Consider the following 14683-nt stretch of genomic DNA (forward strand, 5'->3'; position numbering starts at 1 on the left):
TCTGACCTCACATCTACCCGTCTGACCTCATATCTACCCGTCTGAGCTCATATCTACCCGTCTGCCCTCACATGTACCCGTCTGACCTCACATCTACCCGTCTGACCTCATAAGTACCCGTCTGACCTCACATCTACCCGTCTGACCTCATATCTACCCGTCTGACCTCATATCTACCTGTCTGACCTCACATGTACCTGTCTGACCTCACATCTACCCGTCTGACCTCACATCTACCCATCTGACCTCATATCTACCCGTCTGACCTCACATCTACCCGTCTGACCTCATAAGTACCCGTCTGACCTCACATCTACCCGTCTGACCTCATATCTACCCGTCTGACCTCACATCTACCCGTCTGACCTCATATCTACCTGTCTGACCTCACATGTACCCGTCTGACCTCACATCTACCCGTCTGACCTCATATCTACCCGTCTGACCTCACATCTACCCGTCTGACCTCATATCTACCTGTCTGACCTCACATGTACCTGTCTGACCTGACATCTACCCGTCTGACCTCACATCTACCTGTCTGACCTTCTTTCTAACCTTTTATTGTGAAGTGACCTTGAGTCTCTTGAAAGTTTTAAACCAAATGTTTTATTATATCATGATGAACATCATAAGTGACTCGTGCTCCACTGAACTTCAAGTCTTCAGTCGACTCAACAAGTGATGAAAGAGTTTCTTCAACAACATTCAGATCAACACGTTTGTTTCAGGAGCAGATTTCTTCCATCATCACTGTCAGCACTTTAATGATGATTGACAGCAGCTACACAAGTGTGTTGGAGGAACACACTCACACACTCAGGTCACACACACACACTGAGGAACCAGAACCAGGAACCTCTGTGAGTCCAAATCCCAGGTACAAAGGTTCAGTGGAGATGAAGAAGGTGTCGAGGTGTTTCTCTCCATCAGAGGAGACACTGAAGAAGGTTAAATATCCAGGACCACTAAAGTTCATCATCACTCCTACTCTGTGAGAAACTTCTTGACTCTTGATGACAGTTTCTCTCTTATCGTGATATAATTTATATCCATCATCATCAGAGCAGCTCAGACTCCAGGAATAACGGTTCTGTCCAAACTCAGACTCGTCTTCTTTCCCTCCGTCTCTTCTGAGAGTCAGTGCGATAGAAGCTCCTCCTCTCCACTCCAGCTCCCAGTAACATGGTCCAGTCACAGCTTCTCTGCTCATCACCTGAAGACACCGGTGGAATCTGTCGGGATGGTCCAGATAATCCTGATCCTGCGGCACAAGTTCCACCGTCCTGTTGTCGTTGGACAGTAGGAGGCGCCGGTGTGCTGTGTCCGGGTCCAGTGAGAGTGAACGGAAGTCTGAGAGAAGAAGACACGAGAGGTGATGATGGTGGAAGAACTTTCTCTTCAAGACAATCATGGACGCAGTGTCCCAGCAAGCCAGGGAGGGCTGCTCTGTTTGTTGACATCTAGTGGAGATCATCATCAAAGTGAAGTCTTCTGAGACTGGGACCACCTCCAGAGAAGAACCAGGAGGAACATCCCAGAATCATCCTGCCACATTTGATTGACACCACTGTGTCCATATCAAGTCAGCAGCTAAACTAGCATGTAGCTAACATGATGTTTCTTCATGTTCTTGAAACATCTCTGTGTTCATCTCCACCATCATCCTGGACTTGATGAAGCTCCATCAGCAGATTCAAGTGTAACAACATCTCAACATCACAACTGCTCCACTAGAAGCTGACAAGGAGTTCTCATCCATCAATCAAATCAAACTTACACTTCTCCCATCCATATGTTAACCTCTGTGGTCCACAGTGATCCAGCCTGGAGGAAGAAACATTGAGAAGATCAGATTCATTTGACTTCAGATGCTGCTAAGTGGACGTTCTTTCATGACTGTGTGGACCACAACAAAGATGGATCTAGAAACACTCGCTCAGTCTCCACTGTCTCCTTGTTCTTCCACTGGTGTCCAGCAGGAGAACATGGAGAAGCTCTGAGAGTTGGATTCATGTGCTCAGTTCAGATGAAGAGTCTGAGCAGCAACACACACTCACATCTCTCTGCTTCTGATCACATGTTCAGTCTGAAGATCTTTGGAGCTCAGTCAGTGAGTTCTGCTGCTCCGTCCATACCTGAGAGTCTCCAGCCTCCAGTCTGGACTCTCCAGTCCAGCAGACAGCAGCTCCAGTCCTGGTCCTCCTGGATGATTGAAGCTCAGGTCCAGCTCTCTCAGATGGGACGGGTTAGATGTCAGAGCTGAGGCCAGAGAAGAACAACCTCCTGCTGAGATGTGACACCTTGACAGACTGTAATGAAGGAGAAACACTTTCATTAAATCAGAAGAACTGAAGACATGATGTTCTGACCTGAGAGTCTCCAGGTGACAGTGTGGACTCTTCAGTCCAGCAGACAGCAGCTCCACTCCTGGATCCTGCAGGTCGTTGTCACTCAGGTCCAGTTGAGTCAGACTAGAGGACGGAGAGCTGAGGACTGAGGACAGAAGTGAACAACTTCTCTCTGTCAGTCCACAGCAGTTCAGCCTGTGAAAGAGACAGAAACGTCAACAAGAGACTTTTTCTCTATTTTGACTTGAAAGCCTTGATTGGAGGAAACACTGAACTCTTGACGTTCATAAGATCATCACATGATTGTGTGAACATTTGAAGACTTTGATTTCAATCAGGATCAACTTGATCAACACATGAAATAATGAAGTTTTCATCAGTTCAACACTTGATGTATAAATGATCACATGACTCACTGTTGTGAGAGGATTGATGTGTGTTTGGACGACAAACAAACACAAGAGAAGAAAACATGAGAAAAACTAAAGTCACAAAACAAATAAAGAATAATAGTCATGAGAAAAACAAAAGTGTTTGTGTTTAATGTCAGTGTTAGTGTTAGTGTTGTGTAACTCCACTCACACTGGTGTTGTGTAACTCCACTCACACTGGTGTTGTGTAACTCCACTCACACTGGTGTTGTGTAACTCCACTCACACTGGTGTTGTGTAACTCCACTCACACTGGTGTTGTGTAACTCCACTCACACTGGTGTTGTGTAACTCCACTCACACTGGTGTTGTGTAACTCCACTCACACTGGTGTTGTGTAACTCCACTCACACTGGTGTTGTGTAACTCCACTCACACTGGTGTTGTGTAACTCCACTCACACTGGTGTTGTGTAACTCCACTCACACTGGTGTTGTGTAACTCCACTTTGACTCGTTGTGTGAATCATGTTGTTTGACTTGTGTTGTGTAAGTCTTGTTGTGTGAGTCGTGTTTTTTGAGTCGTGCTTTGTGAGTCTTGTTGTGTGACTTGTGTGGTGTGACTCATGTTGTATGACTCATGTTGTGTGACTTGAGTAGTGTGACTTGTGTTGTGTGACTTGTGTTCTGTGACTATTGTTGTGTGACTCATGTTGTGTGACTCGTGTCGTGTGACTCATGTTGTGAGACTCACATTGTGTTAGTTGTGTTGTGTGATTGTGTTTTGTTAGTTGTGTTATGTGACTTGTGTTGTGTAAGTCTTGTTGTGTGAGTCTTGTTTTGTGAGTCGTGCTTTGTGAGTCTTGTTGTGTGACTTGTGTGGTGTGACTCATGTTGTATGACTCATGTTGTGTGACTTGTGTTGTGTGACTTGTGTTCTGTGACTATTGTTGTGTGACTCATGTTGTGTGACTCGTGTCGTGTGACTCATGTTGTGAGACTCTCATTGTGTTAGTTGTGTTGTGTGATTGTGTTAGTTGTGTTATGTGACTTGTGTTGTGTAAGTCTTGTTGTGTGAGTCTTGTTGTTTGACTTTTGTTGTGTGACTCGTGTGACTTGTGTCGAGTGAGTTGTGTGACTCATATGAGTTGTGTGAGTTGTGTCGTGTGACTCGTGTTGTGTGACTTGTATCGAGTGACTCGTATGAGTTGTGTGACTTCTGTTGTGTGACTCATGTCGTGTGAGTTGTGTCGTGTGACTCGTGTCGTGTTACTCTTGTTGTGTGACTCGTGTTGTGTGACTTGTTGTGTGACTCGTGTTGTGTGACTCTTGTTGTGTGACTTGTGTTGTGTTGTTTCTCAAGTGGTTGTAAAGATCAACCTGCGTCTCATGGAAGCTTCAAGAACCAGAGAAGAGAGTTTGTTCTAATTGTTGATGGTTTTCTTCAACATTCAATGATTTGAACGTCTTTTACTGTCGAGTCATGATAGAAATACTAGAGTTTAGTCTCCAGACTGTGTTGATAAATATGTCAAGATGACTTGAAATATTCTTCACCTTCCTGTTGTGTTCATGAAATATCATCACTTCTAGAACCAAGTTCATGAGTCGAGGAAAAGTCATTCAAATCCTCTCAGAGTGAAAAAGGTTTCATGAAGAAACATGAATCCATTCACTGTTTACATCCATGTGTGTGTTTGTGTTTGTTTGAAATGATGTTCTGACCTGAGAGTCTCCAGGTGACAGTGTGGACTCTTCAGTCCAGCAGACAGCAGCTCCACTCCTGGATCCTGCAGGTCGTCGTTGTAACTCAGGTCCAGTTGAGTCAGACTAGAGGACGGAGAGCTGAGGACTGAGGACAGAAGTGAACAACTTCTCTCTGTCAGTCCACAGCAGTTCAGCCTGTGAAAGAGACAGAAACGTCAACAAGAGACTTTTTCTCTATTTTGACTTGAAAGCCTTGATTGGAGGAAACACTGAACTCTTGACGTTCATAAGATCATCACATGATTGTGTGAACATTTGAAGACTTTGATTTCAATCAGGATCAACTTGATCAACACATGAAATAATGAAGTTTTCATCAGTTCAACACTTGATGTATAAATGATCACATGACTCACTGTTGTGAGAGGATTGATGTGTGTTTGGACGACAAACAAACACAAGAGAAGAAAACATGAGAAAAACTAAAGTCACAAAACAAATAAAGAATAATAGTCATGAGAAAAACAAAAGTGTTTGTGTTTAATGTCAGTGTTAGTGTTAGTGTTGTGTAACTCCACTCACACTGGTGTTGTGTAACTCCACTCACACTGGTGTTGTGTAACTCCACTCACACTGGTGTTGTGTAACTCCACTCACACTGGTGTTGTGTAACTCCACTCACACTGGTGTTGTGTAACTCCACTCACACTGGTGTTGTGTAACTCCACTCACACTGGTGTTGTGTAACTCCACTCACACTGGTGTTGTGTAACTCCACTCACACTGGTGTTGTGTAACTCCACTCACACTGGTGTTGTGTAACTCCACTCACACTGGTGTTGTGTAACTCCACTCACACTGGTGTTGTGTAACTCCACTTTGACTCGTTGTGTGAATCATGTTGTTTGACTTGTGTTGTGTAAGTCTTGTTGTGTGAGTCGTGTTTTTTGAGTCGTGCTTTGTGAGTCTTGTTGTGTGACTTGTGTGGTGTGACTCATGTTGTATGACTCATGTTGTGTGACTTGAGTAGTGTGACTTGTGTTGTGTGACTTGTGTTCTGTGACTATTGTTGTGTGACTCATGTTGTGTGACTCGTGTCGTGTGACTCATGTTGTGAGACTCACATTGTGTTAGTTGTGTTGTGTGATTGTGTTTTGTTAGTTGTGTTATGTGACTTGTGTTGTGTAAGTCTTGTTGTGTGAGTCTTGTTTTGTGAGTCGTGCTTTGTGAGTCTTGTTGTGTGACTTGTGTGGTGTGACTCATGTTGTATGACTCATGTTGTGTGACTTGTGTTGTGTGACTTGTGTTCTGTGACTATTGTTGTGTGACTCATGTTGTGTGACTCGTGTCGTGTGACTCATGTTGTGAGACTCTCATTGTGTTAGTTGTGTTGTGTGATTGTGTTAGTTGTGTTATGTGACTTGTGTTGTGTAAGTCTTGTTGTGTGAGTCTTGTTGTTTGACTTTTGTTGTGTGACTCGTGTGACTTGTGTCGAGTGAGTTGTGTGACTCATATGAGTTGTGTGAGTTGTGTCGTGTGACTCGTGTTGTGTGACTTGTATCGAGTGACTCGTATGAGTTGTGTGACTTCTGTTGTGTGACTCATGTCGTGTGAGTTGTGTCGTGTGACTCGTGTCGTGTTACTCTTGTTGTGTGACTCGTGTTGTGTGACTTGTTGTGTGACTCGTGTTGTGTGACTCTTGTTGTGTGACTTGTGTTGTGTTGTTTCTCAAGTGGTTGTAAAGATCAACCTGCGTCTCATGGAAGCTTCAAGAACCAGAGAAGAGAGTTTGTTCTAATTGTTGATGGTTTTCTTCAACATTCAATGATTTGAACGTCTTTTACTGTCGAGTCATGATAGAAATACTAGAGTTTAGTCTCCAGACTGTGTTGATAAATATGTCAAGATGACTTGAAATATTCTTCACCTTCCTGTTGTGTTCATGAAATATCATCACTTCTAGAACCAAGTTCATGAGTCGAGGAAAAGTCATTCAAATCCTCTCAGAGTGAAAAAGGTTTCATGAAGAAACATGAATCCATTCACTGTTTACATCCATGTGTGTGTTTGTGTTTGTTTGAAATGATGTTCTGACCTGAGAGTCTCCAGGTGACAGTGTGGACTCTTCAGTCCAGCAGACAGCAGCTCCACTCCTGGATCCTGCAGGTCGTCGTTGTAACTCAGGTCCAGTTGAGTCAGACTAGAGGACGGAGAGCTGAGGACTGAGGACAGAAGTGAACAACTTCTCTCTGTCAGTCCACAGCAGTTCAGCCTGTGAAAGAGACAGAAACGTCAACAAGAGACTTTTTCTCTATTTTGACTTGAAAGCCTTGATTGGAGGAAACACTGAACTCTTGACGTTCATAAGATCATCACATGATTGTGTGAACATTTGAAGACTTTGATTTCAATCAGGATCAACTTGATCAACACATGAAATAATGAAGTTTTCATCAGTTCAACACTTGATGTATAAATGATCACATGACTCACTGTTGTGAGAGGATTGATGTGTGTTTGGACGACAAACAAACACAAGAGAAGAAAACATGAGAAAAACTAAAGTCACAAAACAAATAAAGAATAATAGTCATGAGAAAAACAAAAGTGTTTGTGTTTAATGTCAGTGTTAGTGTTAGTGTTGTGTAACTCCACTCACACTGGTGTTGTGTAACTCCACTCACACTGGTGTTGTGTAACTCCACTCACACTGGTGTTGTGTAACTCCACTCACACTGGTGTTGTGTAACTCCACTCACACTGGTGTTGTGTAACTCCACTCACACTGGTGTTGTGTAACTCCACTCACACTGGTGTTGTGTAACTCCACTCACACTGGTGTTGTGTAACTCCACTCACACTGGTGTTGTGTAACTCCACTCACACTGGTGTTGTGTAACTCCACTCACACTGGTGTTGTGTAACTCCACTCACACTGGTGTTGTGTAACTCCACTCACACTGGTGTTGTGTAATTCCACTCACACTGGTGTTGTGTAACTCCACTCACACTGGTGTTGTGTAACTCCACTCACACTGGTGTTGTGTAACTCCACTCACACTGGTGTTGTGTAACTCCACTCACACTGGTGTTGTGTAACTCCACTTTGAATCGTTGTGTGACTCATGTTGTTTGACTTGTGTTGTGTGAGTTGTGTTGTGTGAGTCGTGTTGTGTGAGTCGTGTTGTGTGACTTATGTTGTGGGACTCATGTTGTGTGTCTTGTGTTCTGTGACTATTGTTGTGTTAGTTGTGTTGTTTGAATTGTGTAGTATGAGTTGTGTGACTTGTGTCATGTGACTTGTGATGTTTGACTCGTGTTGTGTGACTTGTGTAGAGTCTACTGACTCCTTCAAGAAACATCTTAAGACGTTTTTGTTTGTTCAGGCTTTTCCTTGATTTTCTGGAACTCCTGTTGTGTTATCAGTTTTATCTTGATCTTTAAAGTATATACTTTATTGAATATTGTTTTGATTGTTTAAGTGCTTTGTGACCCTGGTCTGGAAAAGCGCTATATAAATAAAAATTACTTACTTACTTACTTGTGTAGTGTGACTTGTGTTAGTTGTGTTGTGTGACTTGTGTAGTGTGACTTGTGTTAGTTGTGTTGTGTGACTTGTGTAGTGTGACTTGTGTTGTGTACTTGTGTGACTTGTGTTAGTTGTGTTGTGTGACTTCTGTTGCGTGACTCATGTTGTATGACTCGTGTTGTGTGACTTGTGTTGTGTGAGTCGTGTTGTGTGAGTCGCGTTGTGTGACTTCTGTTGCGTGACTCATGTTGTATGACTCGTGTTGTGTAACTTGTGTTGTGTGAGTTGTGTTGTGTGATTTGTGTTGTGTGACTCATGTCATGTGAGTTGTGTCGTGTGACTTGTGTTGTGACTTGTGTTGTGTACTTGTGTGACTTGTGTTAGTTGTGTTGTGTGACTTCTGTTGCGTGACTCATGTTGTATGACTCGTGTTGTGTGACTTGTGTTGTGTGATTTGTGTTGTGTGATTTGTGTTCTGTGACTCGTGTTGTGTGACTCGTGTTTTGTGACTTGTGTTGTGTGACTCGTGTGACTCGTGTGACTTGTGTAGTGTGACTTGTGTGAGTTGTGTCTTGTGAGTTGTGTCTTGTGAGTTGTGTTATGTGAGTCGTGTTGTGTGACTTCTGTTGCGTGACTCGTGTTGTGTAACTCGTGTTGTGTAACTTGTGTTGTGTGACTTGTGTTGTGTGACTTGTGTTGTGTGATTTGTATTGAGTGAGTTGTGTCGTGTGATTTGTGTTGTGACTTTTGCTGTGTGACTCGTGTTGTGTAACTTGTGTTGTGTGACGCGTGTTGTGTGAGTTGTGTGAGTTGTGTTGTGTGAGTAGTGTTGAGTGACTTGTGTTCTGTGAATCATGTTGTGTGACTTGTGTTGTGTGACTCTTTTTGTGTTAGTTGTGTTATGTGACTTGTGATGTGTGACTTGTGTTGTGTGAGTCATGTTGTGTGACTTGTGTAGTGTGACTCGTGTTGTGTAACTTGTGTTGTGTAACTTGTGTTGTGTGATTTGTGTCGTGTGACTTGTGTTGTGACTTTTGCTGTGTGACTCGTGTTGTGTAACTTGTGTTGTGAGACGCGTGTTGTGTGAGTTGTGTGAGTTGTGTTATGTGACTTGTGATGTGTGACTTGTGTTGTGTGAGTCATGTTGTGTGACTTGTGTTGTGTGACTTGTGTTGTGTACTTGTGTGACTTGTGTTAGTTGTGTTGTGTTGTGTGACTTGTGAGTTGTGTTATGTGAGTCGTGTTGTGTGACTCATGTTGTATGACTTGTGTTGTGTAACTTGTGTTGTGTGACTCGTGTTTTGTGACTTGTGTTGTGTGACGTGTGTTGTGTGAGCTGTGTTGTGTGAGTCGTGTTGTGTGACTTGTGTTCTGTGAATCATGTTTTGTGACTTGTGTTGTGTGACTCTTTTTGTGATAGTTGTGTTACGTGACTTGTGATGTGTAACTTGTGTTGTGTGACTTGTGTTGTGTGATTTGTGTCGTGTGACTCGTGTTGTGTGATTCGTGTTTTGTGACTTGTGTTGTGATGTGTGTTGTGTGAGTTGTGTGAGCTGTGTTGTGTGAGTCGTGTTGTGTGACTTGTGTTCTGTGACTTGTGTTCTGTGAATCATGTTTTGTGACTTGTGTTGTGTGACTCTTTTTGTGATAGTTGTGTTACGTGACTTGTGATGTGTGACTTGTGTTGTGTGAGTCATGTTGTGTGACTCGTGTTGTGTGACTTGTGTAGTGTGACTTGTGTTGTGAACTTGTGTGACTTGTGTTAGTTGTGTTGTGTGACTTGTGTCTTGTGAGTTGTGTTATGTGAGTCGTGTTGTGTGACTTCTGTTGCGTGACTCGTGTTGTGTAACTTGTGTTGTGTAACTTGTGTTGTGTGACTTGTGTTGTGTGATTTGTGTTGTGTGACTTTTGTTGTGTGACTCGTGTTGTGTAACTTGTGTTGTGTGACTTGTGTTGTTTGACTCGTGTAGTGTGAGTCGTGTGACTTGTGTCGTGTCACTTGTGTCGTGTGACTTTTGTTGTGTTACTTGTGTGACTTGTGTCGAGTGAGTTGTGTGACTCGTGTGAGTTGTGTTGTGTGACTCGTGTTGTGTGACTTTTGTTGTTTGACTTTTGTTGTGTGACTCGTGTAGTGTGACTTGTGTTGTGTGACTTGAGTGAGTTGTGTCTTGTGAGTTGTGTCTTGTGAGTTGTGTTCTGTGACTATTGTTGTGTGACTCGTGTAGTGTGACGTGTGTTGTGTGACTTGTGTTCTGTGACTATTGTTGTGTGACTCGTGTCATGTGGCTCATGTTGTGAGACGCACGTTGTGTTGTGTGACTCGTGTTCTGTGACTGGTGTTGTGTGACTCATGTTGTGTGAGTCATGTTGTGTGACTTATGTTGTGTGACTTATGGTGTGTGACTTATGGTGTGTGACTCATGTTGTGTGTCTTGTGTTCTGTAACTATTGTTGTTTTGTGTACTTGTGTGACTTGTGTTAGTTGTGTTGTGTGACTTGTGAGTTGTGTTATGTGATTCGTGTTGTGTGACTTCTGTTGCGTGACTCATGTTGTATGACCCGTGTTGTGTAACTTGTGTTGTGTAACTTGTGTTGTGTGACTTGTGTTGTGTGATTTGTGTCGTGTGACTCGTGTTGTGTGACTCGTGTTTTGTGACTTGTGTTGTGTGACGAGTGTTGTGTGAGTTGTGTGAGGTGTGTTGTATGAGTCGTGTTGTGTGACTGGTGTTCTGTGAATCATGTTGTGTGACTTGTGTTGTGTGACTCTTTTTGTGTTAGTTGTGTTATGTGACTTGTGATGTGTGACTTGTGTTGTGTGAGTCATGTTGTGTGACTCGTGTTGTGTGACTTGTGTAGTGTGACTTGTGTTGTGTGACTTGTGTTGTGAACGTGTGTGACTTGTGTTAGTTGTGTTGTGTGACTTGTGTCTTGTGAGTTGTGTTATGTGAGTCGTGTTGTGTGACTTCTGTTGCGTGACTCTTGTTGTGTAACTTGTGTTGTGTAACTTGTGTTGTGTGACTTGTGTTGTGTGACTTGTGTTGTGTGATTTATGTTGTGTGACTTGTGTTGTGACTTTTGTTGTGTGACTCGTGTTGTGTAACTTGTGTTGTGTGACTTGTGTTGTTTGACTCGTGTTGTGTGAGTCATGTGACTTGTGTCATGTGAGTTGTGTCATGTGACTTGTGTTGTGACTTTTGTTGTGTGACTCCTGTTGTGTAACTTGTGTTGTGTGACTTGTGTTGTTTGACTCGTGTTGTGTGAGTCCTGTGACTTGTGTCTTGTGTCGTGTGACTTGTGTCGTGTGACTTGTGTTGTGTGAGTCGTGTTGTGTGAGTCGCGTTGTGTGACTTCTGTTGCGTGACTCATGTCATGTGAGTTGTGTCGTGTGACTTGTGTTGTGACTTTTGTTGTGTGACTTGTGTTGTGTAACTTGTGTTGTGTGACTTGTGTTGTGTTACTCGTGTTTTGTGAGTTGTGTGAGTTGTGTTGTGTGAGTCGTGTTGTGTGACTTGTGTTCTGTGACTCATGTTGTGTGGCTCTTTTTGTATTAGTTGTGTTATGTGACTTGTGATGTGTGACTTGTGTTGTGTGAGTCATGTTGTATGACTCGTGTAGTGTGACTTGTGTAGTGTGACTTGTGTTGTGTACTTGTGTGACTTGTGTTAGTTGTGTTGTGTGACTTGTGTCTTGTGAGTTGTGTTATGCGAGTCGTGTTGTGTGACTTCTGTTGTGTGACTTCTGTTGCGTGACTCATGTTGTATGACTCGTGTTGAGTAACTTGTGTTGTGTAACTTGTTTTGTGTGAGTTGTGTTGTGTGATTTGTGTTGTGTGAATCGTGTCATGTGAGTTGTGTCGTGTGACTTGTGTTGTGACTTTTGTTGTGTGACTCGTGTTGTGTAACTTGTGTTGTGTGACTTGTGTTGTTTGACTCGTGTTGTGTGAGTCGTGTGACTTGTGTCATGTGAGTTGTGTCATGTGACTTGTGTTGTGACTTTTGTTGTGTGACTCCTGTTGTGTAACTTGTGTTGTGTGACTTGTGTTGTTTGACTCGTGTTGTGTGAGTCGTGTGACTTGTGTCTTGTGTCGTGTGACTTGTGTCGTGTGACTTGTGTCGTGTGACTTGTGTCGTGTGACTTGTGGCGTTTGACTTGTGTCGTGTGACTTTTGTTGTGTGACTTGTGTGACTTGTGTGACTTGTGTCGAGTGAGTTGTGTGACTCGTGTGAGTTGTGTCGTGTGACTCGTGTCACTTGTGTAGTTTGACTTGTGTTGTGTGACTTGTGACTTGTGTCTTGTGAGTTGTGTTATGTGAGTCGTGTTGTGTGACTTCTGTTGCGTGACTCGTTTTGTGTAACCTGTGTTGTGTAACTTGTGTTGTGTGAGTTGTGTTGTGTGATTTGTGTTGTGTGACTTGTGTTGTGTGAGTCGTGTTGTGTGACTTCTGTTGCGTGACTCTTGTTGTGTAACTTGTGTTGTGTAACTTGTGTTGTGTGACTTGTGTTGTGTGACTTGTGTTGTGTGATTTATGTTGTGTGACTTGTGTTGTGACTTTTGTTGTGTGACTCGTGTTGTGTAACTTGTGTTGTGTGACTTGTGTTGTTTGACTCGTGTTGTGTGAGTCATGTGACTTGTGTCATGTGAGTTGTGTCATGTGACTTGTGTTGTGACTTTTGTTGTGTGACTCCTGTTGTGTAACTTGTGTTGTGTGACTTGTGTTGTTTGACTCGTGTTGTGTGAGTCCTGTGACTTGTGTCTTGTGTCGTGTGACTTGTGTCGTGTGACTTGTGTTGTGTGAGTCGTGTTGTGTGAGTCGCGTTGTGTGACTTCTGTTGCGTGACTCATGTCATGTGAGTTGTGTCGTGTGACTTGTGTTGTGACTTTTGTTGTGTGACTTGTGTTGTGTAACTTGTGTTGTGTGACTTGTGTTGTGTTACTCGTGTTTTGTGAGTTGTGTGAGTTGTGTTGTGTGAGTCGTGTTGTGTGACTTGTGTTCTGTGACTCATGTTGTGTGACTTGTGTTGTGTGGCTCTTTTTGTATTAGTTGTGTTATGTGACTTGTGATGTGTGACTTGTGTTGTGTGAGTCATGTTGTATGACTCGTGTAGTGTGACTTGTGTAGTGTGACTTGTGTTGTGTACTTGTGTGACTTGTGTTAGTTGTGTTGTGTGACTTGTGTCTTGTGAGTTGTGTTATGCGAGTCGTGTTGTGTGACTTCTGTTGTGTGACTTCTGTTGCGTGACTCATGTTGTATGACTCGTGTTGAGTAACTTGTGTTGTGTAACTTGTTTTGTGTGAGTTGTGTTGTGTGATTTGTGTTGTGTGAATCGTGTCATGTGAGTTGTGTCGTGTGACTTGTGTTGTGACTTTTGTTGTGTGACTCGTGTTGTGTAACTTGTGTTGTGTGACTTGTGTTGTTTGACTCGTGTTGTGTGAGTCGTGTGACTTGTGTCATGTGAGTTGTGTCATGTGACTTGTGTTGTGACTTTTGTTGTGTGACTCCTGTTGTGTAACTTGTGTTGTGTGACTTGTGTTGTTTGACTCGTGTTGTGTGAGTCGTGTGACTTGTGTCTTGTGTCGTGTGACTTGTGTCGTGTGACTTGTGTCGTGTGACTTGTGTCGTGTGACTTGTGGCGTTTGACTTGTGTCGTGTGACTTTTGTTGTGTGACTTGTGTGACTTGTGTGACTTGTGTCGAGTGAGTTGTGTGACTCGTGTGAGTTGTGTCGTGTGACACGTGTGACTTGTGTAGTTTGACTTGTGTTGTGTGACTTGTGACTTGTGACTTGTGTCTTGTGAGTTGTGTTATGTGAGTCGTGTTGTGTGACTTCTGTTGCGTGACTCGTTTTGTGTAACCTGTGTTGTGTAACTTGTGTTGTGTGAGTTGTGTTGTGTGATTTGTGTTGTGTGACTTGTGTTGTGTGATTTGTGTTGTGTGATTTGTGTTGTGTGACTCATGTCATGTGAGTTGTGTCGTGTGACTTGTGTTGTGACTTTTGTTGTGTGACTCGTGTTGTGTAACTTGTGTTGTGTGACTTGTGTTGTTTGACTCGTGTTGTGTGAGTCGTGTGACATGTGTCTTGTGACTTGTGTAGTGTGACTTTTGTTGTGTGACTTGGTTGACTTGTGTCGAGTGAGTTGTGTGACTTGCGTGAGTTGTGTTGTGTGAGTTGTGTTGTGTGATTTGTGTTGTGTGACTTGTGTTGTGTGATTTGTGTTGTGTGATTTGTGTTGTGTGACTTGTGTTTTGACTCGTGTTGTGTAACTTTTGTTGTGTGACTTGTGTTGTTTGACTCGTGTTGTGTGACTCATGTTGTGTGAGTCATGTTGTGTGACTCATGTTGTGTGAGTCATGTTGTGTGACTTATGTTGTGTGACTTATGGTGTGTGACTTATGGTGTGTGACTCATGTTGTGTGTCTTGTTCTGTAACTATTGTTGTGTTAGTTCTGTTGTTTGACTTGTGTAGTGTGAGTTGTGTGACTTGTGTCATGTGACTTGTGATGTTTGACTCGTGTTGTGTGAGTTGTGTTTTGTGACTTGTTTCGTGTGCGCTTTGTGACCCTAGTCTCGAAAAGCGCTATATAAATAAATATTACTTACTTACTTACTTACTTTTGTTGTTTGACGCGTGTTGTGTGAGTCGTGTGACTTGTGTTGTGTGACTTGGGTTCTGTGACTCGTGTTGTTCAACTTAAGTTGTGTGAATTGTGTTGTTTGACTTATGTGAG

General features: G+C 43.0%; 1 protein-coding gene across 2 annotated transcripts in view; it reads right to left on the minus strand.

The window, feature by feature from the left end:
- Window positions 1–586: 586 nt before the first annotated feature.
- The window catches only part of LOC148067034 (NACHT, LRR and PYD domains-containing protein 3-like), a 42980-nt gene continuing 28883 nt past the window's right edge, over window positions 587–14683 (minus strand). For both annotated transcript variants that reach the window (XM_087806491.1, XM_087806490.1), the window contains 6 exons: window positions 6524–6700; window positions 4447–4623; window positions 2373–2546; window positions 2139–2312; window positions 1781–1827; window positions 587–1353 (listed from right to left, as the gene is read on the minus strand). In XM_087806491.1, coding sequence (XP_087662617.1) covers window positions 812–1353; window positions 1781–1827; window positions 2139–2312; window positions 2373–2546; window positions 4447–4623; window positions 6524–6700 — 1291 coding nt within the window. In that variant the 3' untranslated portion in view covers window positions 587–811. The remainder of the gene's footprint in view (window positions 1354–1780; window positions 1828–2138; window positions 2313–2372; window positions 2547–4446; window positions 4624–6523; window positions 6701–14683) is intronic.

The sequence above is a fragment of the Callionymus lyra genome, chromosome 13 (assembly GCF_982586985.1).
Source record: "Callionymus lyra chromosome 13, fCalLyr1.hap1.1, whole genome shotgun sequence".
Taxonomy (NCBI): domain Eukaryota; kingdom Metazoa; phylum Chordata; class Actinopteri; order Syngnathiformes; family Callionymidae; genus Callionymus; species Callionymus lyra.